Source organism: Neltuma alba, unplaced genomic scaffold (assembly GCF_004799145.2).
Source record: "Neltuma alba isolate B1F8T4 unplaced genomic scaffold, ASM479914v2 tig00012000_pilon, whole genome shotgun sequence".
Taxonomy (NCBI): Eukaryota; Viridiplantae; Streptophyta; class Magnoliopsida; order Fabales; family Fabaceae; genus Neltuma; species Neltuma alba.
In genome coordinates this window covers 7,688-34,584 of record NW_021636573.1, presented here as the reverse complement: position 1 = coordinate 34,584, position 26,897 = coordinate 7,688, and the positions used below count along the sequence as shown (strand labels likewise).

General features: G+C 32.8%; 2 protein-coding genes across 2 annotated transcripts; both read left to right on the top strand.

Moving 5' to 3' along the window:
- Positions 1-5,829: 5,829 nt before the first annotated feature.
- On the top strand, positions 5,830-6,987 carry LOC114720813 (protein SIEVE ELEMENT OCCLUSION B-like). Its single transcript, XM_028906533.1, has 2 exons — positions 5,830-6,090; positions 6,334-6,987. Exons 1-2 carry the CDS (start codon positions 5,830-5,832, stop codon positions 6,985-6,987), a joined length of 915 nt encoding a protein of 304 aa, XP_028762366.1.
- Positions 6,988-16,820: 9,833 nt separating this feature from the next.
- Positions 16,821-20,713, top strand: LOC114720812 (protein SIEVE ELEMENT OCCLUSION B-like). Its single transcript, XM_028906532.1, has 7 exons — positions 16,821-17,033; positions 17,134-17,223; positions 17,340-17,746; positions 18,452-18,543; positions 18,992-19,125; positions 19,245-19,727; positions 19,837-20,713. Exons 1-7 carry the CDS (start codon positions 16,821-16,823, stop codon positions 20,488-20,490), a joined length of 2,073 nt encoding a protein of 690 aa, XP_028762365.1. The 3' UTR covers positions 20,491-20,713.
- Positions 20,714-26,897: the final 6,184 nt, after the last annotated feature.

Below are 26,897 nucleotides of genomic sequence, written 5' to 3'. Positions count from 1 at the left end.
GTTTTTCTCCAGCCGCGCCTCCGCTCGCGCCTCTCTCCTTCCTCGTTCCGCTTTTCGTGAAGAAGAAGATTCAATTATTAGATATTAGGTTGGGGGGCAAAACGTTGCGTTTTGCTCCCCTTTTTATTATTATATTTTTTTAATTTATTTTTCTTTTATTTTTCTATCTTTTTTTTTCATTTTTATTTTTAAATCTTCTAAAAACCTGTAAACAAAATTCAAAAATAAGGTAGCATTAATTGTCCTTAAAAATCAATTAATCATAATTAAATCAAAACATGACAATTTTGCCCCTATAAAATAATAATTCAAAATAAAACAAAATAAATCAATTAAGGCAAAAAGGGACCAATTAAGCTGACAAAACTCGTATAAAAGATACCAAAATATATCAAAATAATTGAGTTTGTCAGTCCAATAATCAAGCCACCTTAAATTATCACTGAATATTCACAATAATTTCAAAACATAGTCTAACCAAGTATAATGTAAAGAAATTAAAGTTAATCACAGCATAATATCAAATGCTAATAAAAGATTCCAACAACTACAATTAATCTCAATACAAATATAAATCATCACAGCACATTCAAACATCACAAAATTCATTCTAGGACCTAGAAATCACAATTACAATGAAAGAAATAAAGATTGGAAGAGCTGAAACTCTCCTTTGAAGCTCTAAGTTCAAGCCATAACCATTGCTCTAGAGAATTGGAATGATTTAGCTGCTCCTAACCATCACAACAGCTCCACCAAAATTCCAATTCGGTTTAGCCATGAAGAACAATGAAGATGGAATCTGGAGGCGTGATTTCACCGTGGAAGCTCAATGTTTTCTGGTCTCTGGTTCTGTCATGCCATCACTGATCTCTTCTTTTTCTCTGTCGTGGCTGATCTGTCTCTGCCACCAGGAAGAAGTCGTGGAGAAGAAAGAAGAAGAGATGCTGTCGATGGAAGATGAAGACTCAGAAGAAAGGAACTGTGATCATCGTGAAGCTCTAGTCCTTCGTTCTCTCTTCCTCACCGCTGGTCCTGACAAGCTCAATTATTTTTATATATTTTGATATCTTTTATACGGGTTTTGTCAACTTAATTAGTTCTTTTGGTCTTAATTGGTTGTTAATTGATTTAATATGTTTTATTTTGAATTATCATTTTAAAAGGACAAAATTGTCATATTTTGATTTAATTGTGACTAATTGATTTTTGAGGACAATTAATGTTACTTTATCCTGGAATTTTGTTTGCAGGTTTTTGAAAGATTTAAAAATAAAAATAAAAAAGAAGAAAAAATATAATAAAAATAAATTAAAGAAAAAAAATATAATAATAACAAGCGTTTTGCCCCCATCCCTAATTCACAAAGTCATCATCATCTTCGCGAAGACAGGGAGCTGGCGGCAAAAAGAAAAAAGAAGAAGGAAGGAGCAGAGTACGCGAGAGAAAGGCGAGGGAGCTGAGTGAGGTCCAGAGCTCGACGGCAACACTCATCATCTTCTTCTTTTCCTCCGTCTAGAATCAACACTGAGCAGCAAACCAGAGGGTGGCCAGTGAGCAGAACAGAGTGACAGAACCAGAGGAGACCAGCGACGGCAATCATCTCCCCAACTCCTATTTCTTCACTTTGAATCATCATCTTTCATATCCACCAAAATCCACCATCACGTATCCTTCCTCCATTTCCTTCAATATCATCCACTGTTCCATCACCTCTTCCATGGCAGACTGTAACAGAGTATTGATCACAGCGTTCTTGATGGTAAACCGTGGCTAAAGCTTAATAATTCTCTAATTCAACAATAATGGCAGGAGTTCGGATCATCAAAAGGGAGTTTAGTTATTTTAATTTCCTGTCTAATAATTGTTTAACAATTCCTGTGTCTTAGGATAGTTATTTTGATTATTAGAAAATTTTTATTGTTTAATCTTATTATATTTGGAAATTATTGTGACTGGATTATTCTTTAGCATTTGATATTGGGCTGTTTATAGCTTTAATTTCAATTATAATATTGTGGTTATAATATTCGTATTGATTTTGGAGTTAATATATTATGATTTTCTAAGGTAACATGGAATCTTGGATCATATTGTCTCTTGCTAGTATTAATTCTGCTGTTTTGGATTTATGGGGTGTTTGGATACCCCAAAAAGTGCTTATCAGAAGAACTTTTCTGCAAATCGAGATAAACTCCTCCACATATTTACCTCATAGACTGTAAAATCACTTCTGAAACCATAATTTGGTTTCCATCCAAACACCCCCTAAACATTGGTTTTAGCATCCTTAATCCCGTTTTATTATTCTGGTTGCAGTTAGTAAATTGGGATTTTAGGAAAATATTTTGTGGCAATTCGAGGTGGCTCGGTTGTTGGATTAAAAGCTTAATTATAATTCTAAATTCATTGTTTTAACTCCCGTATCTTTTGGAATGAGAATTGCCTGCGTTGTTGAATTAGAGGATTGATTATTATCATTGTTATTTGTGTGTTTCATTTTCATTTCTTTAATCTTCATTCATTTTAATCATTTTTATATAAAAAAATAAAAAAAAAGTATTTTAATTTCAATTTAATTCATGACATTTAGTTAGCAATTATCAAATCAAAAATTCTTTTTTTACAGTTTAGGTTACTTGCATTAATTTACTAGGATTTAATTTTATTTTCGACTCTTCAAAATGAATATAACCCGGATTGTGTAATATATTACATTAATTCGGTTAATTTTTAGAGTAACCCCAAAACTACAAATTAAGGGTATTAACTTCAGGTCCTCTCTTGTGTTTTTCTGCCTCCTGTCAAGCTCTTCTGCGCCGTCGCAGGTCCCTCTGCTCGCTGTGTCTCTCTTGTGCAGTCACTCTGCTTTTTTCCTGAATGCTGAAGATGATGATAATTGATTTAGGGATGGGAGCAAAACATTGCGTTTTGCTCCCCTTTTTATTATTATTTTTCTTTTTTTTCTTTATTTTTATTTTTAAATCTTCCAAACACCTGCAATCAAAATTTAAGAATAAGGTAGGATTAATTATCCTTAAAAATCAATCAATCACACTTATGACAAATTTACCCCTATTATGTACTAATTCAAGTTAAAGCACTCTAATATAAATTATACTCAAATAATGCAATTAAGGATCAATAATAATGATAAAAACTCACTAGAAAGATATAAAAATACATGTAAAACATAGGTTTGTCAATTATTGATTATATAATCGTTTAGTTAACCGATCTTCCAAAACTACTTTAGAAAAAATCATGTAATTTTATATGATGATTAGTAAGCTGAAATTTAATATTTTTTTAACTCAAACTGAGATTAAATTTAAGTATTTATTTCCAATAGTTTCTAACTTATTCTTAATCTTCTCTTACTATATATAGAGACACACACAGAGTTTGGTCTAAACCTCAAAACATCGTTTAGTTAACTCATCCTTCCCACATGATAAAATAATACAAACCGTGTCCAGATTTCAATCAGAGGGATCTGTATGACACAATAGTTTCAATTGTTCACGTTCTGTTATTGTTGTTGTTGTTTATAATTCTTCCACATGCCATTTACGGCCTATAAATACGCCATGAGAAGCAGCAAGCAGAGGCAACCACAGAGCACAACAATTAGTCCTCTTCTTATATTTTTCTTCTTCTTCTGTCAGATCATACGACGCTTGTAGACATGTCGACCAAGAATAAGATGCTCTTCGTTCCATCAGCTTCATCTTTGTTGGAACAGATCAACCCTATCTCCGCAACTGATGAAGCCATCTCCAACCACATCATCGGAATCCATGACTTGCAGGCCCCCAAGTACGATGTCGGTTCTCTTTACAATGTTGTCTCCAACATTATCAAGAGCTCCACTCACATCGGCACCTACCTCGATCTCAAGGTTCTTAATTAATTACTTCATTTAAACCCCATTTTTCTTACGAACACTTTCTGTTTATTCATTAACTAACTATCATCTGTTTCTGTTTGTTTGTTTGTATATTATTCTAACAGCGTCCCAAAGCTGTTGAACTTGTGGAAGACAAGGTTCCACAGTCCAGTTTCATGCTACCTTTCAGTACCCTCAAAGAAATCGCTTGTCAGGTCATTATTCTTCATTTCCATGTTCTTATATCAGATAGTTCTTTTCGAAACAAAAATAATAAATTAGGTCGAATGGAAGAGACTGGATACTAATAAATTGGTGTTATAGATGACATGCAAGCCTTTTGAGAAATCTACGGCACACCAAACAGTGGTGGGAATTCTGGAGAAGCTTAAAAGCTACTCATGGGACGCAAGTGATAGATCTCTCGGCTTTTGCTTTGGACTTTGGCGAAACTTGGCGTCTCGCTCTCATGGAACCTACCAACGAAAATGCTCTTGAACTCCATATCTTCAGGCTTGGGGAAGAACCCAAGCCTAGCAAGAACAACTTAGACCTCATTAAACGTTGGTGGATATTACATTCAAACTTATTGAGGGGATTTCAACATTGGAGAAGAAGATCGCTGAGAAATCCCAAAGCCCAACTTTGTATATTGCTCCTCGAGAACTCTATGCTTATTGGGCAATCTTGGCCGTTCTCACTTGTTCTAATCGAACGACTGAACTGTGAGTGTTTCATTTGTTTCTTGAATATTTTTTAATGAATTTGCATCCTTTCACAGAGTTTATTGTGTTTGGGAAGTTCTATTGCCTAATGTGCTTATTTTCCAATGGATATAGGGATTGGAACATCAAGTCCGATGTTGTTGGGAAGCTCAATCAGGTTGTCATGAGATTGACTAATGAGTTGAATGAGATTGCGCATGATGAAGGTTACGGAAAAGAACTGCTTATGAGTTTTTTTTCAACTTTTCAATAATCACTATTTTCAAGTGTTTCCAAGCTTACCAGACATTTACATATGTTAGAGTTTTAATTGTAAGTCACTGAGAATGAATTATGACACTTAAATGTCTAGGTTTGTTTGAGACGAGGAAAATAAAAGGGAGGGGAGGAAAAAATTTCACGAGTTTGATTTGAAAAATTTGAAAAGTGGAGTTAAGTTTTAATTAAGTTTTTCTCTTCTTTTACCATAAATTTTTTTTACTAAAATTTTATTGCCCTACTTTTTTAATTTTTTGAATCAAGCTTATTAAAGTTTTTCTTACCATTCCCTCCTCTCCATTTTCTTCGTACCAAATAGCTAGATTGCAATTGACGCTCATATTGACCATGATCTTAATTAATATTCGCAACTTATTTTTTATAAAAATTTGTTGGAACAGAAATGTTATTAAATTGATATTCTAGGACGTAATTAAAACTATCATTGTCCCAGTAATATATCCAACGCTAATACAATCTTAATTCATTGAAATTTTCAGTTGGTCGGATAGACTGAAATTGGCGAGAGGATGTGTTTAAGTCTCCTTCTGGAATTGTGGATCTTTTGAGGGCTCTCATTTTCCCCAAGGAAATTACTGAGCTAGAAATCTTCGACGACACTACTCAACAAGTGGTAAGTCTTTCACACTCAATAAATTATTTTAAAATATTAAAAAAAATCCAAGAATAAGATTCTATTTCAACCGTAGTCTCAATTTGTATCAACAGCTTTAATGAATCGTGCTTTTTCAGGTAAGCAATGACGTTTTGAAGACGAAGAATCGTTTACTGTTCATTTCTGTTCTGGACAACATTGAAGACGAGATTTGGGTTTAGAAATCTATCCATGATGCATTCAAAAAAGACTAAGAGAAACAAAATTATGAAATTTTATGGGTTCCTGTGGTGGAGGAAACTAATGATCAGAAGGAGAAGTTCAAGCATCTGAAATCAAACATGCCATGGTACGTCTTAGAGAACCTGTTCGCCATTAAAGGAAAGAAGGTTTTAGAAGAGTTGTGGCATTACCAGGCAAAGCCTATTGTCGTCGTCACAAACCCTAGAGGTCAAGTCATTCACAATAATGCAATGCACATGATCTTTGTGTGGAAGATTCAAGCCTTCCCATTTCGACCTGAGGATGAAGAAAGACTCTCCCTTCATTGGAAGTGGTTTTGGAATCAAGCAACCAAAGTTTTTCCAGACATTGAAAAATGGGTCGGTACTATCTTCCTAAACTGTTTCTTAATTATCTATCAATTCAGTTCTATAGACTTTAACTGATTACAACTAATTAATTATATGAATTGGATTATTTCAAGTTAATAAATCATAAACATTTGATTCTTTTAAGTCAAAATTTAGGGGTTTAGATGGATTACAAATATTTCATATATGTTACCAGATCATATTTGAAATTTGTCTTTTCCTTAAAACCAATGCAAATATTATGATATTCAGATTCAGAATGACACACACATCTTTATTTATGGAGGAACTGACGTTGCTGGGACCCAGAGGATTGGTACACTGTTAGACTCCATTAAGAAGGACCCCATCATCAAGCAAGCAGACGCCATAATCGAGCATTTCAACCTGTCAAAGCTTGACGAAACCTCTGCGTCCAATTTCCGGAACAAGATCACCAACTCGATGTTAAGCAGAGTTCAAACGAAGAACTCCAAACAGGACACTATTCTTAAAGACTTGAAAACTTTAATGTCATACAAAAACGAGAGAACTTGGGCCCTTCTGAGCAAAGGCTCCAACGTGCTGGTTATAGGGTTTGATCCCCTGGTAACAAGCGTATTGGAGGATTTCGATGAATGGAGAGTGAACGTGCCAGTGCTTCAAGGTTTTGATACTGCATTTATGAAGTATTACAGTGAAAAGAAGGCTAGTGTTCCTCCTCCTTGTCTCCACTTCCAAATGAGCAATATACGATCAGGAGTTCCTTTCACCATCACTTGCCCTGAGCCATCTTGTAAGAAGAAGATTATGGAAGTTGAAAATGCTAGTTACAAGTGTTGCCATGGGATCCATTATCACCACGCATCAGAGAATTTGAACGTCGAGATTGGGACCACAGTTCTGAAAACCAAATGGACTCCATGATCATGCATCCATGAGCTAGCTGATTTGCTTTCTGTTGTCTCTGTGATACGATAATGAATAAATATCGGTGTGTTTTGAGTACTATATGTACCTTTGTTGTCGTGTACTACGCACTTTAGTTTGCCGTGTTGTGCCCGTGACTATCATGCGTCATGATATATAGTTTGCGGTATGGATATTATGTAATAATCTGTGTCCTCTGTACTAAATAACAGAGTTATGAAGCTATTCTTTCCTGTAGTAACATTTAGAAACTTTATTTTTGTTTTAATTGTGATTTGGCATCTGATAATATATCTACCCAATTTGGAATTTAGATACTGATCTCTCAAATGGGAATAAGTCTGTCATATTTAAAGGATATTGAATATATACTTCTCCACCGATCTGTTTTTTCAATGAAATTTAGGATTTTATGTAATATTAAAATAGTTGCGAAACTAAAATATTAGCACAAAATCGTTTGACATGTGCTTTGATTTTAATATTATAATAAATTTTAAATTTGTAAGATTTTCTCATGTTTATTTAATTAATTCAATTTATTTATTTATTCTTTGTTAAATTCTATGAAGGAAGAAGTAGTTTTATGCATTAATCATTGTCTATTGTTTATGCTAAGGAAGTAGTTGCAAACCACTAGGTAAGAAATGTAATACACGTAGAGTAGCAAACACCTAGGTCCAATTCACAGAGAGGCTGGTTCTTTAGGCATTTTAGTTTATCAAATGATGGGAACATGTTAATAATGTGAAGGAATGATACGACTATGTTTCTAAGTATTCTAATGTCTATTTATTAATTATAATAATAAACTGACACTAAGTATACCGTATTTGACGCATTTTGAGTAAAATTTTAACCTGTTGAGTTGGGAGTATTTCATTACTTGTATAACAATAGCGTGCCACTTACTTGAAAAAATAATTGTTAGCTTATTTTAATAGCAGTGTCATTTTTACTTTAATTTTGCAACTTCATGCTTACTTTTAATACCTTACAATAGCGTGCCACTTTGGGCAAAAGTACTCCCTTCCCCTAATAACTAGGTGTTTCCTGACCCGAACCTATTGATAGTGTGAACACCTCAAGGCTTTTTAGGGTTTGTTTGTCCCTGCGTTTATTATAAGTCGATCACGTGATAAAATATTAATTAGTTGGCAAAAAAACAAAACAAGATAGAGAACATTTATTAATTTTTTCAATATTATCCCTGCTTAATACAAATTAAAAGTGTTGCTTGAAGGATGTCCTTCTCCTTTTGTATCATAAAAACTTGAAATTTTATTACATTTTCAGACAAAGTGAACAACTTAAGCACCGCTTTTTGGGGTTTGTTTGTGCCTACGTTTTTTAAGTATTTATAAACATTTTGATATGCGTCGAGATAAAACTCTTCTCATATATTTATATGATAAATCATAATTAAAAATCCATTTATAAGCTATCTAATTGCAATTCCCAGCAAATCTTTAGCTGTTTAGAACTTAGAAATGCCTCTATCATAAAGTTTGTACAGTTGCCACAACGCAATGAGAGGGAAGGAAGAGCACAGTGGGGCAGATGAAGTGGAGACTTGAGAGAGCTAACGCGTGGCAGAGAGAATATAGGAATTGACGTTTCAGGTCATTCTTTGGACTTGCATCAATTAAAGAGGCCAATTAATTAAGCACCTCTTCTTTTTCTGATCAAAACAAGTTGCAGAAAAAACGTCGATCACGTGAGAACTTCATAAAGGCCAACAAGACAAGATAGAAAAAGCATGCTTCTCTCGATATTTCCTGCATTAAATTACCCCGCAAATTGGGCATCTTTCTTAATCCATGCCTATGCCGACAGATTTATATATATGCTTTGTCCACCACTGATATACGATCTTTCAATTTATTTATTTTCAATTTTTGAGTTAATATGATTTTAGGGATTTAATTTTGATTTTGATTTTTGTAGTTTCAAACTAATAGTTTTGATCCATATAGTTTCATAAGGATTTAGTATGAGTTTAAATTTAGAAATCAAAACCAAAACTACTCATAAAACATGAAGATCATTTACCAAGCTTAGATCAAAAGATTATAAAACTATATATGGGAGTCTAAAACCAAATTTCCATATAACAATAAGAACAAGTAATGATATTAACCTTTAATTTGGGGAGGAAAAAAAAAAGCATGGTGCAGGAAAGGTATTGCAACCATGATATAACTCAAATGATGGGTGAATGAGAAACTAGGTTTTACTCAAACGAGAAAGACTTTTTAATTGCTGATTAGGAACAATTTTCTTTTTCAGATATTGCCGGACATATAATTTCATGAAGTGCATAAAATTTCCCATGTTTTAATGATATTGTGCTTTAATCATCTATACTTTTCATGAACATATTCAAGAATCACCTAAAATTTTTATGGGAGAATTATTGTGAGGTCCCAAAAAAAATAATCACTAAAAAATCTCAATAACAAGTGAATAGTTTAAACATGTTATTTTCTGTTGTAGAACTACTCATTACAAGCTATTTAATTGTTATGGAACTTTTTGTGAATGTGTTACTTAATTGAAGCCTTATTGCAATTTTTTCAATTTTTATTAGGAGAGGCACCGCTAGTTAGTCATGGATTGGTGATGAAAAGATTTGAGTGATGATTCTGTCACAATTTTTTTATAATATTCTGTCAAGAATTTTATCACAAAACTAAAATAAGGTATCCTAAAATTATTTATGACTAAGTTATTTATGATGGATTAATAATGACAATTTTTTTGTCGCAGAATTTACAACATATTGGCAGCGGATCGGATTGTTGGTGAAAATCTAATTTATGTGGTCACAATTTCTCTATCTTTTGTAGTGACTCTTTAAGTTCACATGGGTGAAATTCTATTAATAATACCATCAAATTGTTGACAATTAAAAACACTAGTTGAAAAGCCAAATGAAACAAAACTTGATTTGAGAAAAAGAGTGTGTGTGTGTGTGTGTATATATACTCCCTACATGCATGTTTATGAGGAAAAAATTTAACTACAACTTATTAGGGTTTGAGATATCATTGTACGTATTAAAATATATAATGAATCGAATTTGTTTGGTGCGCATGTGAATGGGGAGGGAGGATTTTTTTAAGGTATTTTGGTTAATTTACACTAAACTTATTTATAACCAAAGGACATGAGATTTTAGAGTAACTTGATTATTACAAGAAATTTTTTTTTTTATATTTTGAATAGTTGTGTGAGACTTGAGAGTGGTTTTCCAAAGTTTTAAATCATTAGGATGAAATTGAAAATTCTGTAAAGCTTTTAATAATGTCAAGGACTGTGAACAATGCAGTTTAATTTTTAAAAATAAGACAATACTTACATCAATTTTTATGTTTATTATGTTAAAATTTTCAATTATATGTAACCATATGTTCTATTTTTAGCGACGAAAACATTGCATCACTAATCCGAAGCAAAATTTTTAGCTATGAGAACTAGTAATAGAATTTTTTTCATAATAAGATAAAATTTAACAATGAAATTTGGGAAAATTAGTAAAAAATCCCTGTTTGAAATTTTAATTTGTCAAAAGGACTTGAAATTGTACAAGTGCAAGTATGACCTGTAAGTACAACATATCATTCACTATGAGTAATTTGCACACAGCGGATGATATGTTGCACTCACAGATCATACTCACACTTGCACAAATCAGGTCTTTCTGGCCAATTAAAATTTCAAACAGTGATTTTTTTACCAATTTTTCCCATGAAATTTTCCATGAATAATTTATGTTGCTAAATTGCTTGCTGGTGGGAACACCTAACAAGCAATAGCGGTAGCTGTGGGTGAGGTGGTAGCGACTCACCGGAACACATGGTTGGCGATGGCCATCATTTGCGGGAACACATCGCGGGCGATGGGTAAATAATGGAAAAGAAAGGGTTTTTCTTGATTTTCTAAAACAAAAAAAAATACTAAATGCAAAAATAAAAACAAGAAACTATTTAAACATTGTTTAGGTTTTTTTTTTTAGTTTTTAAAAACATATTATTATTATTATTATTATTTTTGTTGCTATATATAGATATGTTTCAATTCGAAAAAGTCCTGTCAAGCATTAAATATAGACATTTATCCTAAGTCCTAACGGAGATTCGATCTTTGGTTCGTCTCTTTATGAGGAACTAACTCCTTCTGCTTAATCCGATCTTTGTTAGTTAAAAACATATTATTATGGTTTTTAAACTCCTAACTAAAATATTATCAAACAATTTTTTTATTTTTTAAAAACAAAAGTTGTTTTCAAAATTAAAAAAAATAACTCCTATTTCATTCTATTTTCTGTTCCATGAACCAAAATTTCTCAGAGCACAAACAGATACTACATCCCCTCCTAGTTATAAAATCTGGTTTGTAGTCTGTAAACAAAATTTTATAATTAAAACTAAAGGTAGTATCATTTTACACGGAAAACACGGCGTTGTTTAAGATAAGAGAGAGGTAATGGACCAGAATAGCATAGGAATGGTCGAATGGACACTGCGAATTTATAATCATTGTTGTTTTGTTCCCTTGAACCTGTAACGTTCCATCAGCTATCCTTTTACTGTTTATTGTGTGGCGGTATGTCACCTCATTACGTGATGCACGTTGAAGCGTCTGTACATAGAATTCTTGAAGCATTTGTACATAGAATTATAGACTGTAAACTTTTTTCTATATTACATTATCTATTAATTATGAAATTTTTTCTCCGATGGATTAATACTGTTCTTAGTTTTTATATAATTTGATTGGATATTAATTTTTGATCCCTATAACTTTAAATTGTTGGTTTTATGCCCTATGGTTTCATATATAACTTGTTGATCTGAGCTTAACGAATAGTTCATGTATTTTTAATGAGTTTTGATTTTAATCTTTATATTTAAAACTCAAATAAAGCCTCTATGAAGATAGGAAAGGAACCAAAATCAACAGTGTTAGGGGATGACGCGCAACACTAAAGTCTAGAGGAATTTTGTATCTTACCATATGCCTGATGACAAGCGTCATCTACTTATGTGACATGACAATTTTCATCTATAAAATAAGTATAAAGTAATGGTAAGAAGTTGACAAAAAAAACTAGAGGTTAATTTTGACTTTAAAATGCCGGAGTACACAGGCAATTGACTAAAAATTTAGTTGAGTTTTATATATTTTAGCCTTGTATATGTGCGCACGCAATGGCCAAAAAAATGTGTGTAATAATTTGCATTATATAATTAAGGAGGTGTTTGAAAACTTCAAAGAGTAGTTTTTAAAAGTGTTTTTACGTAAATTAAGATAAAACCCCTCTCATGTGCCTATTTTGTGCTCATTTGCCATCACGTTTATAATTACTTATCAGCATCTTTTACGTAAATCAAGACAAAACTCTCCTCATATATTTATCTTGTATTCTATAAATTACGATTGAAAAGTTACTTATAAGTTATTCTAAATTAACCTTTTGTATATCATACAATCACAGTTTGATTTTCATCTAATACTCCCTAAGTGAGCTCAACGGCTTAATGATCATAAGTGTTTTTGATAATTAAGAGATTTAATATTAAAAGTCATTTTGACAGCTTTTTAGGTTTAATATTATCCAAAAGTTTAAAATTACAGTGTAATTGTGTCCCATAATTACTACGATTTTAAACTTTTAAAACAATAATAAATATTAAAAAAAATTAGTTGCTCTTGCAAGATAAATTTGTACCTTAATTTCTTAAAAAATTTAGACAGATCAAAATGAAATCAAATTCCAATAACCAAAACTATCAATTTAAAATTTTAGGTACCAAAACTAAAACAAAGTGCGGATGGTTTTAAGCCCAGGCCTCCTATCCACTTCCATGGCAGAAACCGCCTCATCCACTGCATCCTCAACTCCACACACACATGACCAAAAACTTGAGATTTTCTTTGAATCCCCTACCTCATAGGAGTTATGTCAGCAATGTTTTACGGCAGGGGTTAACAGGTTGTGATTTACTGTTTGTCGTGCCGTGGCGTGTCACGTCATTACGTGATACACGCTGAAGCGTGTGTGCGCGTTATAATTTTTTTACCCCCTATATTAGTACATATGGTAACATCCGAGTGCAAAAAAAAAAAAAAAGTCCTTTTCAAATATATTGATGCTATTTTAATAAGCAATAATAAAAAAAATTAGTTAAAAGTTAAATAACTAATTCGAGAATGTCAAAAAAATTACTACCTTCAGTTTTTAATATAAGAGTTAATTAACTAATTTGAGTAGATTAAATAAATTAATTTAGTTAATTATTTGTAATAAATGGGTGTTATTTTTTAAAAAAAATACCCTTGTTATTAGCTAGAACTATCATTTGATGAAACATTTAACAGGTGCAATTACTATAAGAATTACTTTGGGAAAAATAAATAAATACGAGAGACAAAGTAGATTAGAGTAATATTATATTTAGGATCAAATTAAAAGTTAAAATAACTCTTATATTAAAAACCATAAGTAATAATTAAATTGATTAATTATAATCAATTTGTGTTGATTTTCGTAAATTATTTTTTTTAGTCATGTGCATTGAAATGATAATAAGAATAAGCGTTGGTACAACAGAAATATGGCTCATTTGTGAAACTTCCCTGCAATTGCGCCAACTCCCAACGACTTTATTATTACTTTGTAGATTGCGTAGAAAGGGGGCCCTGGTAAAATTCATCAAAATAGATTCTTTATTTACAAGAAATAAGTATAATATTTGTGCTAAAATATATATATATATATATAACATTTGTTATATTTATTATATTATTACTCAACAATAATTGTTTATTTTTATTATAATTTTGGGAAAAAGACAGAAAAATGCACCTCCAACTCCAAAAACCCAGAAACGTCCGCCCAATTCTACAAATCCCATTTTGGTACCATGAGACCAAATTGGGATTATTATGTGAAAGGAAAAGACCACATTGCCCTTCATTTTAAATATTATTTTTAAAATATCACAGCCCCTACTGGCCGGCCGGTCACCGGACCTCCGGCAGCGGCGGTCACTGGAGCTCCGGCGACCAGCCGACAATTGGTCACCGGAGCTCCGGTGGTCGGAATTTTTTTTTTTGAAAATTTTTACAACTTCAATATAACGGTTAACAACTTTTGTAATGCTATTCACAACTTCAGTATAGCAATTAACAACAGCTTTTCTGGAAAATTCAACAAACTCCGGCGACCGGAAACAATTATTTTGAAAATTTTTACAACTCCAATATAACCGTTAACAACTTTTGTAATGCCATTCACAACTTCAATATAGCAATTAACAACAGCTTTTCTGGGAAATTCAACAAACTCCGACGACCGGAAACAATTTTTTTGAAAATTTTTACAACTTCAATATAACCGTTAACAACTTTTGTAATGCCATTCACAACTTCAATATAGCAATTAACAACAGCTTTTCTGGGAAATTCAACAAACTCCGGCGACCGGAAACAATTTTTTGAAAATTTTTACAACTTCAGTATAGCGGTTAACAACTTTTGTAACCCTATTAACAACTTCAGTATAACGGTTAATAACTTCAGTATAGCGGTTGAAAAAACCTGTTGTTAACCGCTATACTGAAGTTGTTAATAGGGCTACAAAAGTTGTTAACCGCTATACTGAAGTTGTAAAAATTTTCAAAAAAATTGTTTCCGGTCGCTGGAGTTTGTTGAATTTCCCAGAAAAGCTGTTGTTAATTGCTATATTGAAGTTGTGAATGGCATTACAAAAGTTGTTAACGGTTATATTGGAGTTGTAAAAATTTTCAACTTCAGTATAACGTTTACAATTACGTTTTTTTGAAAATTTTTACAACTCTAATATAACGGTTAACAACTTTGATATAGCAGTTAACAACAAGTTTTTAAATTCAAAAAGTGACATTTTTATAACTTCAGTAATGCCTTTAACAAACTCAAAAACCTGTTGTTAACCGCTATACTGAAGTTGTTAATAGGGTTACAAAAGTTGTTAACCGCTATATTGAAGTTGTAAAAATTTTCAAAAAAATTATTTCCGGTCGCCGGAGTTTGTTGAATTTCCTAGAAAACTTGTTGTTAATTGCTATATTGAAGTTGTTAATAGCATTATAAAAGTTGTTAACCGTTATATTGGAGTTGTAAAAATTTTCAACTTCAGTATAACGTTAACAATTACGTTTTTTTGAAAATTTTTACAACTCCAATATAACGGTTAACAATTTTGATATAGCAGTTAACAACAAGTTTTTCGAAAAATTCAAAAAGTGACTTTTTTATAACTTCAGTAATGCCTTTAACAAACTCAAAAACCTGTTGTTAACCACTATACTGAAGTTGTTCATAGGCTTACAAAAGTTGTTAACCGTTATATTGAAGTTGTAAAAATTTTCAAAAAAATTGTTTCCGGTCGCTTGAGTTTGTTGTTGTTAACCGCTATACTGAAGTTGTTAATAGGGTTACAAAAGTTGTTAACCGCTATACTGAAGTTGTAAAAATTTTCAAAAAAATTATTTCCGGTCGCCGGAGTTTGTTGAATTTCCTAGAAAAGCTGTTGTTAATTGCTATATTGAAGTTGTGAATGGCATTACAAAAGTTGTTAACGGTTATATTGAAGTTGTAAAAATTTTCAAAATAATTGTTTCCGGTCGCCGGAGTTTGTTGAATTTTCCAGAAAAGCTGTTGTTAATTGCTATACTGAAGTTGTGAATAGCATTACAAAAGTTGTTAACCGTTATATTGAAGTTGTAAAAATTTTCAAAAAAAAAAATTCCGACCGCCGGAGCTCCGGTGACCAATTGTCGGCTGGTCGCCGGAGCTCCGGTGACCGCCGCTGCCGGAGGTCCGATGACCGGCCGGCCAGTAGGGGCTGTGATATTTTAAAAATAATATTTAAAATGAAGGGCAATGTGGTCTTTTCCTTTCACATAATAATCCCAATTTGGTCTCATGGTACCAAAATGGGATTTGTGGAATTGGGCGGACGTTTCTGGGCTTTTGGAGTTGGAGGTGCATTTTTCTGTCTTTTTCCCTATAATTTTTGACCATCCATATAAATGGCATTTTCAAATTAACAGTGAATTTTGTTTTAGTAAATATCAGTACTTTATTATTATTTTTTTAAGAGAAAAAGCAAGATAAAAGCATCTTCTACCTTTGAACTTTATACAGACCATCCAATATAATATAAAATACTCTCTCTAATCCTAAATGTATTAGTTTAAAATTTTATTTTAGTATTAACTATAATATTTTAATTTATTTTATATTTCAAATTTATAATTCCCCTCAAACTATCTCTACTAACGGACCGTATTAACAATTTTTATGAGATGGAGTAGTTTCAATGTAAATGATTAAATGAGGTAATTTTGGAAAACTAGCACTTTTTTTTAAACTAATATCTAACTTAATTAATATTCTTAGTATTTATAAATTAATTATCTAATTCTCACGTATAGGATTGGAGGGAGTATTAAATATCATTAACTTATATTTAATCTTCCATCTTCGATTAGACAGACCAAATCACGATATCTTCATATAAACTTTGTCTATACCTAAGCAGGTTGGCTTCATTAGATTCATATCTTCTCCCTCGTTCATCATATCAGATCCACCTGGCTAGTTTCAATTGTTCACATTCGATTCTTATCATATATTCATTAATTTATTATTATTTAGAATTTTTTCCCCATGAGATTTATGGCCTATAAATACGCCATGAGAAGCAGCAAAGCAGAGCACAGCAACTAATTGTCTTCTTATATTCTCTTCTTCTATCAGATCACACCACACTTGCAGACATGGAGCTGTTCCAGAATAAGAAGCTCGTCGTTTCAGCTTCATCTTTGTTGGATAAGATCAACCCTTTCACTGCAACTGATGAAGCCATCTCCAACCACATCATCGGAATCCATGACTCGCAGGCCCCCAAGTACGATATCGGGTCTCTTTACAATGTTGTCTCCAACATTGTCAAGAGCTCCACTCACATCGGCACCTCCCTCGATCTCAAGGTTATTAATTACTTGTACTTAAACCCCATTTTTCTTACGATTACTTTCTGTTTGTTTATTCATCAATTAACTATCATTTGTTTGTGTATTATTCTAACAGCGTCCCAAAGCTGTTGAACTTGTGGAAGACAAGGTTCCACAGTCCAGTTTCATGCCACCTTTCAGTACCCTCAAAGAAATTGCTTGTCAGGTCATTATTCTTCATTTCTTGTTCTTATATATTCACTTTTCAGATCTGTCTTTTCCAAAAAAATAACAAGTTAGATCGAATGGAAGAGACTGGATACTAATAAATTGGTGTTATAGATGACATGCAAGCCTTTTGAGAAATCTACGGCACACCAAACAGTGGTGGGAATTCTGGAGAAGCTTAAAAGCTACTCATGGGACGCAAAGGCAGTGATAGCTCTCTCGGCTTTTTCTCTGGACTTCGGCGAAACATGGCGTCTTTCTCTCATGGAACGTACCAAGGAAAATGCTCTTGAACTCCACATCTTCAGGCTTGCTGAAGAAGCCAAGCCTAGCAAGAACAACTTAGATCTCATTAACACGTTGGTGGATATTTCATTCAAACTTATTGAGGGGATTTCAACATTGGAGAAGAAGATCGCTGACAAATCTCCTAGCCAAACTTTGTATCATGCTCCCCGAGAACTCTATGCTTATTGGGCAATCTTGGCCCTACTTACTTGTTCTAATCGAATGACTGAACTGTGAGTATCTCAGTTCTATTTCATCACCTTTAGTCTATTGTCCACATATATATAGATCTCTTCTCGTAGCTAGGGATAATAGCAAAGCGATAAATAGAGGCTTTGATAGGCCGTCTTTGAGTCTCAAAACTTTATCAGCATAAGGTCATATTTCAAAGCCCAAAAAGTATTTATATATGTGCCTATAAATTACAACTTTCGTGAGATATGAGTCACATCTTTATAATTAATAATATGGATAATTGTTTGTTTGTTTTCTTAATACTACTATTAGTGCTTTTTTTTAAAAAAAATTTTTTTTGGTCCCAATGTGTCATGTCAGAAAATAAAGTAATCCTATATATATTCTTGTGTACACATAAACATGCTATTATATTGGGAAAGAATCCAAATTCTTATATATGTTAGGAATTTGATATGACTTTAGAGCAGGTGAAGAGAATGGATTCCACTTCTATCTTTCTCTTGCGCTCTTCATCGTTAGATGAATCCAAAGCTTTTTACCTACCATTTTTTAGGAATGTTCTTTAATTTTTTTTAATGAATATTTATCCCTTCACAAACTTCATATGTATTTGGCCAAAAAAAAAACCTTTATATGTATGCTTACAGTTACAAATCAGATGATTTTTTCTAATGATATATATAGTCATTGTGTTTGGGAAGTTCTATTACCTTATGTGCTAATTTTTCAAATTGATGTAGGGATTGGAACATCAAATCCGAAGTTGTTGGGAAGCTCAATCACGTTCTCATGAGATTGAATAATGAGTTGAATGAGATTCAACGTGAAGAAGGTTATAGAAAAGAACTGCTTTTATGAACCTTTTTTTTTTTTCAAGTTTTCAATAATTATTATTTTCAAGTTTTTTCAAGCTTATCAAACATTTACAAGTATCAGGAGTTTTAATTGCAGATCACCGAGTTCCTTAGAAAACATAAATGTCCAATTGCAACTGACAGCTTATCAAACATTTACAAGTATCAGGAGTTTTAATTGGAGATCACCGAGTTACTTAGAAAACATACATGTCCAATTGCAACTGACACTCTCATTTTGACCACGTTTTGAATTGATACTTGCAACTTGTTTTTTTAACAAAAATTTGTTGAAACAAAAATGTTATTAAATTGATGTTTTGGGACTTAATTAAAACTGTCGTTTTCCCTATAATTATATATATATATATATATATATATAGATATATCCAAAGCTAACAATGCTAGCTTCATTGAAATTTTCAGATGAAGAGAAAGACCAAGCATGGCGAGAGGATGTGTTTAAGTCTCCTTCTGGAATTGTGGATCTTTTGAGGGCTCTCATCTTCTCTAGGGAAATTACTGAGCTTGAAATCTTCGATAACACTACTCAAAAAGTGGTAATTTCTCCAAAATTTTACACTCAGTACATTAATTTAAAATATAAAAAAAATACAAGAATAAGAAGTTTTTAATTATTATAGTAGTCCCAAAGTTTAAATGAAATGTGCCTTTTTAGGTAAGCAATGATGTTTTGAAGACGAAGAATCTTTTGCTGTTCATTTCTGGTCTGGACAACATCGAAGACGAGATTTGGGCTTTGAAATTTGTCCATGAGGCATTCAAAAAAGACGAAGAGAAACAAAATTACCAAATCCTATGGGTTCCTGTGGTGGAGGAAACTGATGATCATAAGATAACTGATGATCAGAAGGAAAAGTTCAAGCAGCTGAAATCAAACATGCCATGGTACGTCTTACAGAACCTGTTCGCCATTAAAGGCAAGAAGGTATTAGAAGAGAAGTGGCATTACCAGGGAAAGCCTATTGTGGTCGTGACAAACCCTAAAGGTCAAGTCATTCACCGTAATGCAATGTACATGATCTTCGTTTGGAAGATTGAAGCCTTCCCATTTCGACATGAGGATGAAGAAAGACTCTCCCTTCAATGGAAGTGGTTTTGGAATGAAGCAACCAAAGTTTTCCCAGACATTGGAAAATGGGTCAGTATTAATCGATTATGTATTCAGTCCCTAAACTTTTAACTCCTTGCAACAACTTGGTCCTTTAATCTTTATGATTAACTTACCATGAAAATATTTTGATCTGTAGATTCAGAGTGAGACGTACATCTTCATTTATGGAGGGACTGACGTTGCTAGTACCCAGAGGATTGGTACACTGTTAGACTCCATTAAGAAGGACCCCATCATCAAGCAAGCAGACGCAATAATCGAGCATTTTAACTTCACAACAAAGCATGATCAAGCATCCAATTTCTGGGCCAGCATCACCAACTCGATGTTAAGCCGACTTCAAAAGAAGGATCACGAGCAAGACACTGTTCTTAAAGAAATCGAAACATTATTGTCATACAAGAACGAGAAAGCTTGGGCCCTTCTGAGCAAAGGCGCCAATGTGCTGGTAATAGGGTTTGATTCCGTGGTTACGAACGTACTGGAGACTTTCGAAGAATGGAAAGTGAACGTGCAAGTTCTTCAAGGCTTTGATAATGCATTTATAAAGTATTACAATGAAAAGAAGGCTAGTGTTCCTCCTCCTTGTCTCCACTTCCAATTGAACAATATACGATCAGGAGTTCCTTTCACTATCAGTTGCCCTGAGCCTTCTTGCAAGAAGAAGATTATGGAAGTTGAAACAGTTAGCTACAACTGTTGCCATGGGATCCATTCTCACAATGCACCATTGGCGAACCTGAACGGCGAGATTGGAACCCCACTTCTGAAGGCCAAATGGACTCCATGATCATTGATGATCAATATGCGTTGATGGATGAACTAGCTGCCTGCACTGCTTTCTGTTGTCTATGATATAAATAATGAATAAAATGTCTGTGTCTTTTATATATGAACCTCTGTAGTGTGTACTACTTTTGTTTGTTGTGTCATGTGTACTTGTCTGGTTTTGTATGGATGTTATCATGTAATCTGTGTTTACTTCAATAAATAATCGAGTTATGAAGTAATAATTCTGTCCTTTTAGTTTAGCATGTTAGAAACTTGTTTTTCTTTTGACAAAGATTTGATATAACATATATATATCCTCGAATGGAATTGTGAAAAATAATTAGAAATATGGACGTATTTGATATTTCCCAATTCTCTTATGACTTTTTGCGCATAATCTTGAGCCTTTAACATCTCATTGTGACTAAAATGTGTCAATTGTATGTTTAGTAAGTTTCCAAGTGATTTTTAGAATAAAATGATTTAATTGTGCAATTGTGATTGAATTCTTGTTAAATGCTTATTTCACATGATTTTGTTCACTCAGGCCTGTGATTCTTAAGAAGCAATTGGAAATATGGAGCTCCTTTTCCATTGCCTTAATTAAGAACTGGTTTTCCCATGCTTCTCATCAATGAAATTTTGTTCTTTCTTCATTGTTAAGTGCCGGCCACTTATCGTGTTCTCATTTATAAGTTATTTTTAACATGTTTTATACTTATCCAAAAAAAAATTTTAAGATGCCAACAAAAGTTCGTTTAGTTGGTAATAAGAAGTCGACTCGTAACTTAAAAGGTCTTATGTTTAAATCATGCTATTGATACGAGGATCTTATTATTAGTTAATCTGTAAGTACCTCTATAACATTCTCTAGGTATGAAGACATATTCTGACTCTAGTGAGTACCTAGACCCAACTCACATAAATCTTTTGTTATAAAAAAAATCTTAAAATTTATTAAGGTCTTAAAATTTAACAATTTTCTAACTCTCCATATTTAATATATATTATGTGTCATGAGAAAAAAAGGCAACACAATAATATACAAAGAAAAAAGTTATTAATAGAAGGTGGCAGCAAAGAATTTGTAATAGGAAAAAAGGGGGTGTTGATGGAGAATTTTTCTTTTTCTTTCCTTGTTCAGTTTGTTGTCGTTATGCATATGATTAAAGGCTTGGGGTCAACAAAACATTGAAATAATAAAAGGAAAATTTCGTTTAAAGACCGTAGTACAAAATTAATTTAAAAAAGCCTTCAAAACTTTCTGAAACTTCACTACAGGACCAAGAGGGCAAACTGATATTAATTTCACAAAGAAAATGATGATATTGCCTCTCATAATACCTATTATGAGATGACATGTAAATGGACTAATTCCAGTTATAAATAAAGGTATGTATGCTGCAAATTATCTAGTCTCACTTGCAAATACACTTGTTCACTCACAGATACCTTCTTCAGGTGAAGGAGGCGACATGTACATGGACTAATTACAGTTGTAAATAAATGTATGTATATTGCAAATTGTCTAGTCCTACTTGCAAATAGGTTCTTTTACACTTGTTCACTCATGGACACTTTCTTCAAGTCGTAAATAGACTAATTCCAGTTATAAATATATATATATATATGTTTATTGCAAATTATTTAATCTCACTTGCAAATGGGTTCTCCCACTTTTATTATGAGGGGCAATAGCGTCATTTTTGTGTGGAATTAATATCAAGTTACCCCTTTAGTCCTACAGTGAAATTTCATAAAGTTTTGGATGCTCTTTGAATTTGAAATTAAGTTTGCACTGCAGTCCCTAAACGAAATTTCCCTAATAATGAAAGCCAACAAATTTTGCAATCAATACGGATGTCTCCCCAAAGCACTTTGGTGGAAAACAGCTAATTAAAGTGAGATTTTCTTTTTCCTACTGTGCATGCAACGTGGATTTTTAAGCACCACGCTTATCTTCACGTGCTTCTTATATAATCATAGTTTATGCGAGGTCTCTATAAGCCCATCTCTTTTGCCCATGCCAAGGACTAAGCCTGATGATTTAAGTTTTGGGTTAGTATTACCTTTAGCTACGTTTCTGAAAATTGATCTGTTTTTTTATTTTAATCCCAAAAACTTTACATCGGTGATTTTGGTCTTTAACACGTTGTCCCAAGAACCAAAAGCACGGTTGCAGAACAAAAATATTTTTAGGCGAACCATAATGATATCAAATTTCAGTAACTAATTAAAAGAAAAAATAATATGTCAAATTTCAACAACTATACACAATATTAACCCATAACTATTTCCTATGGAATTAATTTCAAGCAATTTTAAGTTTATTGGGGGTTACTTATTCCAAAAGTGTTTTCAATATTAACAAAGACTCAAGACCCTTTCTGAAAAACTTATAGTCTCTTCCCCAAGAACAAACTAGCTGGAGGGTAACATTTAACGTACATGTAGATGTAGAATTTTTTTTTTCTTTTTTTTAAGTTTCCTCCCATCAACTTAATTATTTCAAAACAGTGACTCAAATTTGTACGAGTTATATTTAAAACTACTTTATCAAAATTTAAAACCTTTAAAATTTTGCTTTAAAGAAGATTCTCAATCACAAACTAAAATTCTCTCTTGTCACATCCCAAATTTTGGGCTTAGAAGTACCAGAATTAGCCTGAAATAGACAGACTACCAGACCCTTTTTGGCAGAAGTCCCAGAAATTCCCTAGAGGGACAGAGGGATTCTTAGGGACTAAATCGCAAAAACAAAGTTTTCTGAGACTAAGAAAAGAGGAAGCTAGAGACTCTGAAGAAGTCTCAGGGCCCAGGAATGAGAAATAGAGATAAATGTAGGCCAAGGTTTATGTTGGAGGCTTCAATGAGATGAATTTTGAGGTTAAGCCAAATTAGGGGTAAATTGTAATTTCTTAAAATTTCGGGCTGGTAGGGGTAAAAATAAAAATTATGCCCGAAAATCCCAGAAAATAGGAAATGATAGGTTAAGGCCCGAACACTTCAGAAAAAATCCAGAAAAATAGGAATAAGGTTCAAAGGCCTATATGAGGCTAAAAATGACGAAATTGCCCCTAGAAGGAAATTGTGGAATTCCCAGGGTTTTGACTGATTTGAAATATTATTAAAAATAAATTATTTAAAGTATAGGAAGGCCTTAGATAATTGAAAGAAAATGGGAGAAAATACTTGAGGAATTATCACAGGTTTTAAAAATAATTCCGTCCCCAGAAAGCAAAGAGATTGGCTTTAATAGAATTTAAAGCCTATTTACATATTATCCGGGAGAAGTCAAAGTCAAATGTCTAGAGGTTGACTTTGGACTTAAGAAAAATTAGAGGAATTCCCTGTGATGAATAAATAGTATTGGTTCTCGGAGATAGATTCTTGGAGTTGTGGACCGATAGAAAGAATTCGGTCAAAATCACTTCGAAATAAATATTATTAATTATTTTAATTATTTTAATGGAAGAACAAGGGAAGAGCATCACTCTCTCTTTAAGCATTTTATATAATGCCATGTGGATTTATTTAAGGTGAGAAAATGGTGCGAAAACATGTCTCAGTAGTCCCGGGAAAGTCAGAACCCGAAAAAGTACCATATACGGTGCAGAATGGCAAGATAGGTAGAGGAATGCCTAAGGGTGGTATTTTGCACGAATTTTATATCAATTTCCTCCATATTTTAATGCCTTAATGATGAAGGAAAATGGAAGAGAGAAGTGTACAATTTAATGGGAAAAGAAGGTATTACATATATGGCTGGATGCAAGACACGTATACGGTTGGATTAAAAGCATGTGGATTGATGATGTAAGCATGATGTCATCATGATGAGGTAAGCATGATGTCATAGGACATTTGTCACCATAAGATTAAAAGAGAAAATGGACGATCCAAATCAAGCCAAACATTTTTAAGATCAATGGCCTAGATTCAGTCTTATTTTCTATAAATACCCCCTCCCCTCCCTCTCATTTCGTCCAAGCTCATGAAAACCTTGGGGAAGCTATGGCAAAATGGTTTCTAGAGAGAGAAAGAAGAGGGAGAAAGAAAGGCCAAGTGGTCCCATGTAAGATCAAGCTCTAAAACAAGGTATGTTCATAGTTACTGATGTAGTTTTCACTACTCTTGTTGTTATGGATTTTAATGATTTTTGGGAGGTTGAAACCCTTGGGAGAGGTGCTGCACGAAATTGGTTAGGGATAGGGAAGATGAAATTGGTGTTAGATTAATATTTCAACGGCTTGAAAGGAACACGAATCAAGTGGTTTTATGCTGAAACTGGTTGAATTTCATGATTGTGTAACTTGAGGAAATATTTTGGCCAAAACTGTTTCTTGTGCCTAGGATGTGATTTTGATGATTTTGATACTTCCAATGTGTTTAAAATGAAAAATTGTGTAGGGATAAGATGAAAGAATGAAGTTGGAAGCACAAAACTGAAAATTAAGTGGCAGATTTCGTTTTTGGCCTAGAACCAGGGGAAGGAATTATATTTTGATGAATCTAAGCTCATATTTGGATTCCTTGGGTAAAATTATGTAGGATTGGCCTAAGGGAACAACTTTTACAAAGTTAGAACACTACATTATAAATTAAGAAAAAATTGATTAAGTTTAAGGACTTAAGTCTTCCATATTGTGTAATTCTTGGTCCTAATGAGTAATGTGACCCTTGTGGCTGTGATTAGGACCTTGAGACATTCAAGAGAAGGTTTGGATGTGGTTGAGCAAGCAACTTTAGGGTATGTTTGGATTGGTGTTGGGCAAAACTGACTTCTAACCCAACTGACTTTTGTAACTGAAGTTAGAGTAAAAGTCAGTTAGTGTAATGCAATTTATGTTTGGATAGATGCTTTTAAAAAGTCAGTTGAAAAAGTCAAAAGTTGTTTGGATGATTAATAGTAAAATTAGTTTAGTTGTAAAATGACTAAAAAGATATGGACTAGTGTTTGAAATTTTATATTTTAATGTGATAATAATTTAAGAAACATGTAAAATTATTATGATAAAATATAAATAGTTTATTTTGTAAAATTCAAAATAAAAACTATTTGTTATGGAGAAAAATTTGAAAATATATTGTAGATAATTAATTAAATATACATAATGAACAAACATGAATATAAATTAAAATTTATTTGGTCTCTAATTAAAGTAAATAGAATCACATAACTAATTAGATCATAAGCTTTGCATAATTTTTCCATAAGTCAGTTAGAAAAGTTGATTCAGATTGCGTTGGATAAGTCAGTTAGAAAAGTTACTTTTTTTCATAAGTCAATTAGAAACGAAACTCAATCCAAACAATCTTCTGAGCTGCAATAAGCCACAAACCTCAGTTTCACGCTTTCCCGTGTGCTTTTGGCATTCCAAACGGTAATCCAAACAAGCCCTTAATGGTTGAAAACAAAAAAGGAGTAAGAAGAAAGCTTAAGGACACAAGGTAGCAAACGTGACCTTATAACTCTTATGTGCTTGGTATTTGCTTGCATGTATAGCATGTTCTGTGTTTATATGATTTTATAAACTCATGTATTGTGATTCTGAATATGTTTAAAATGTGTCATAGGCCTATGTATTTTATGGTTAATGCATAATGATTTCCAAACATGTCACTATGTTATAGAAATGTTAAGTTGCAAGCATGTTATGAATGTCAAGCTTGCCATGTATGTTTAGGGTGGTTATTGTTTGCTACTAAGATTCTCCCGAATCTCACCCTCCCTTAACCAATCATAGTAGGTCAAATGATAAAGAAAAGGCCTGCATGAAGAAAGACAAGAAGATGGAAGCAAAGAAAGTGGAGAATTTACATGCGTTTCAATGTAATGATTGACATCACTAATTATGTAATTAATTGTGGATGTGTCAAGTATGAAATGTGATGTAATGTTTGATGTATAATATAATGGCATGCAACTCAAAGTATATGAATGAATGGGAATCCATAAGGCTAGTTGTTGCATGTTCGAACGAAGAGAGGATTAAAGTAAGAATTGTTTAATGGATAAAACGTAGGTCCTGGAATAGTCATTTTCCAGCTCCAATTTGACCTATCAAATGAATGAGTTAAGCCATGAAATTTGGCATGGTTAAATTACACATCTTAAGTTTTAAAACAAGTGGTAGATCACTTAAAACAGATGTGTGTGCTAAGAGTTATGCCCTCCCGAAGTTGGACCTGTAATCTGAAAAATACCCAGTGAACAGTAACCCGAGAACTTATTGCAAATTTTCAATCTACGGGCTTGGTTCATGAATTGCTTGAATCATAACGTTTCCAAATACGTACTCTGAAGGGTTAAAGGTAGGATGTTTCATTGACAAACTCAATTATTTTTATATATTTTGATATCTTTTATATGGGTTTTGTCAACTTAATTGGTCATTTTTATCTTAATTGATTGTTAATTGATTT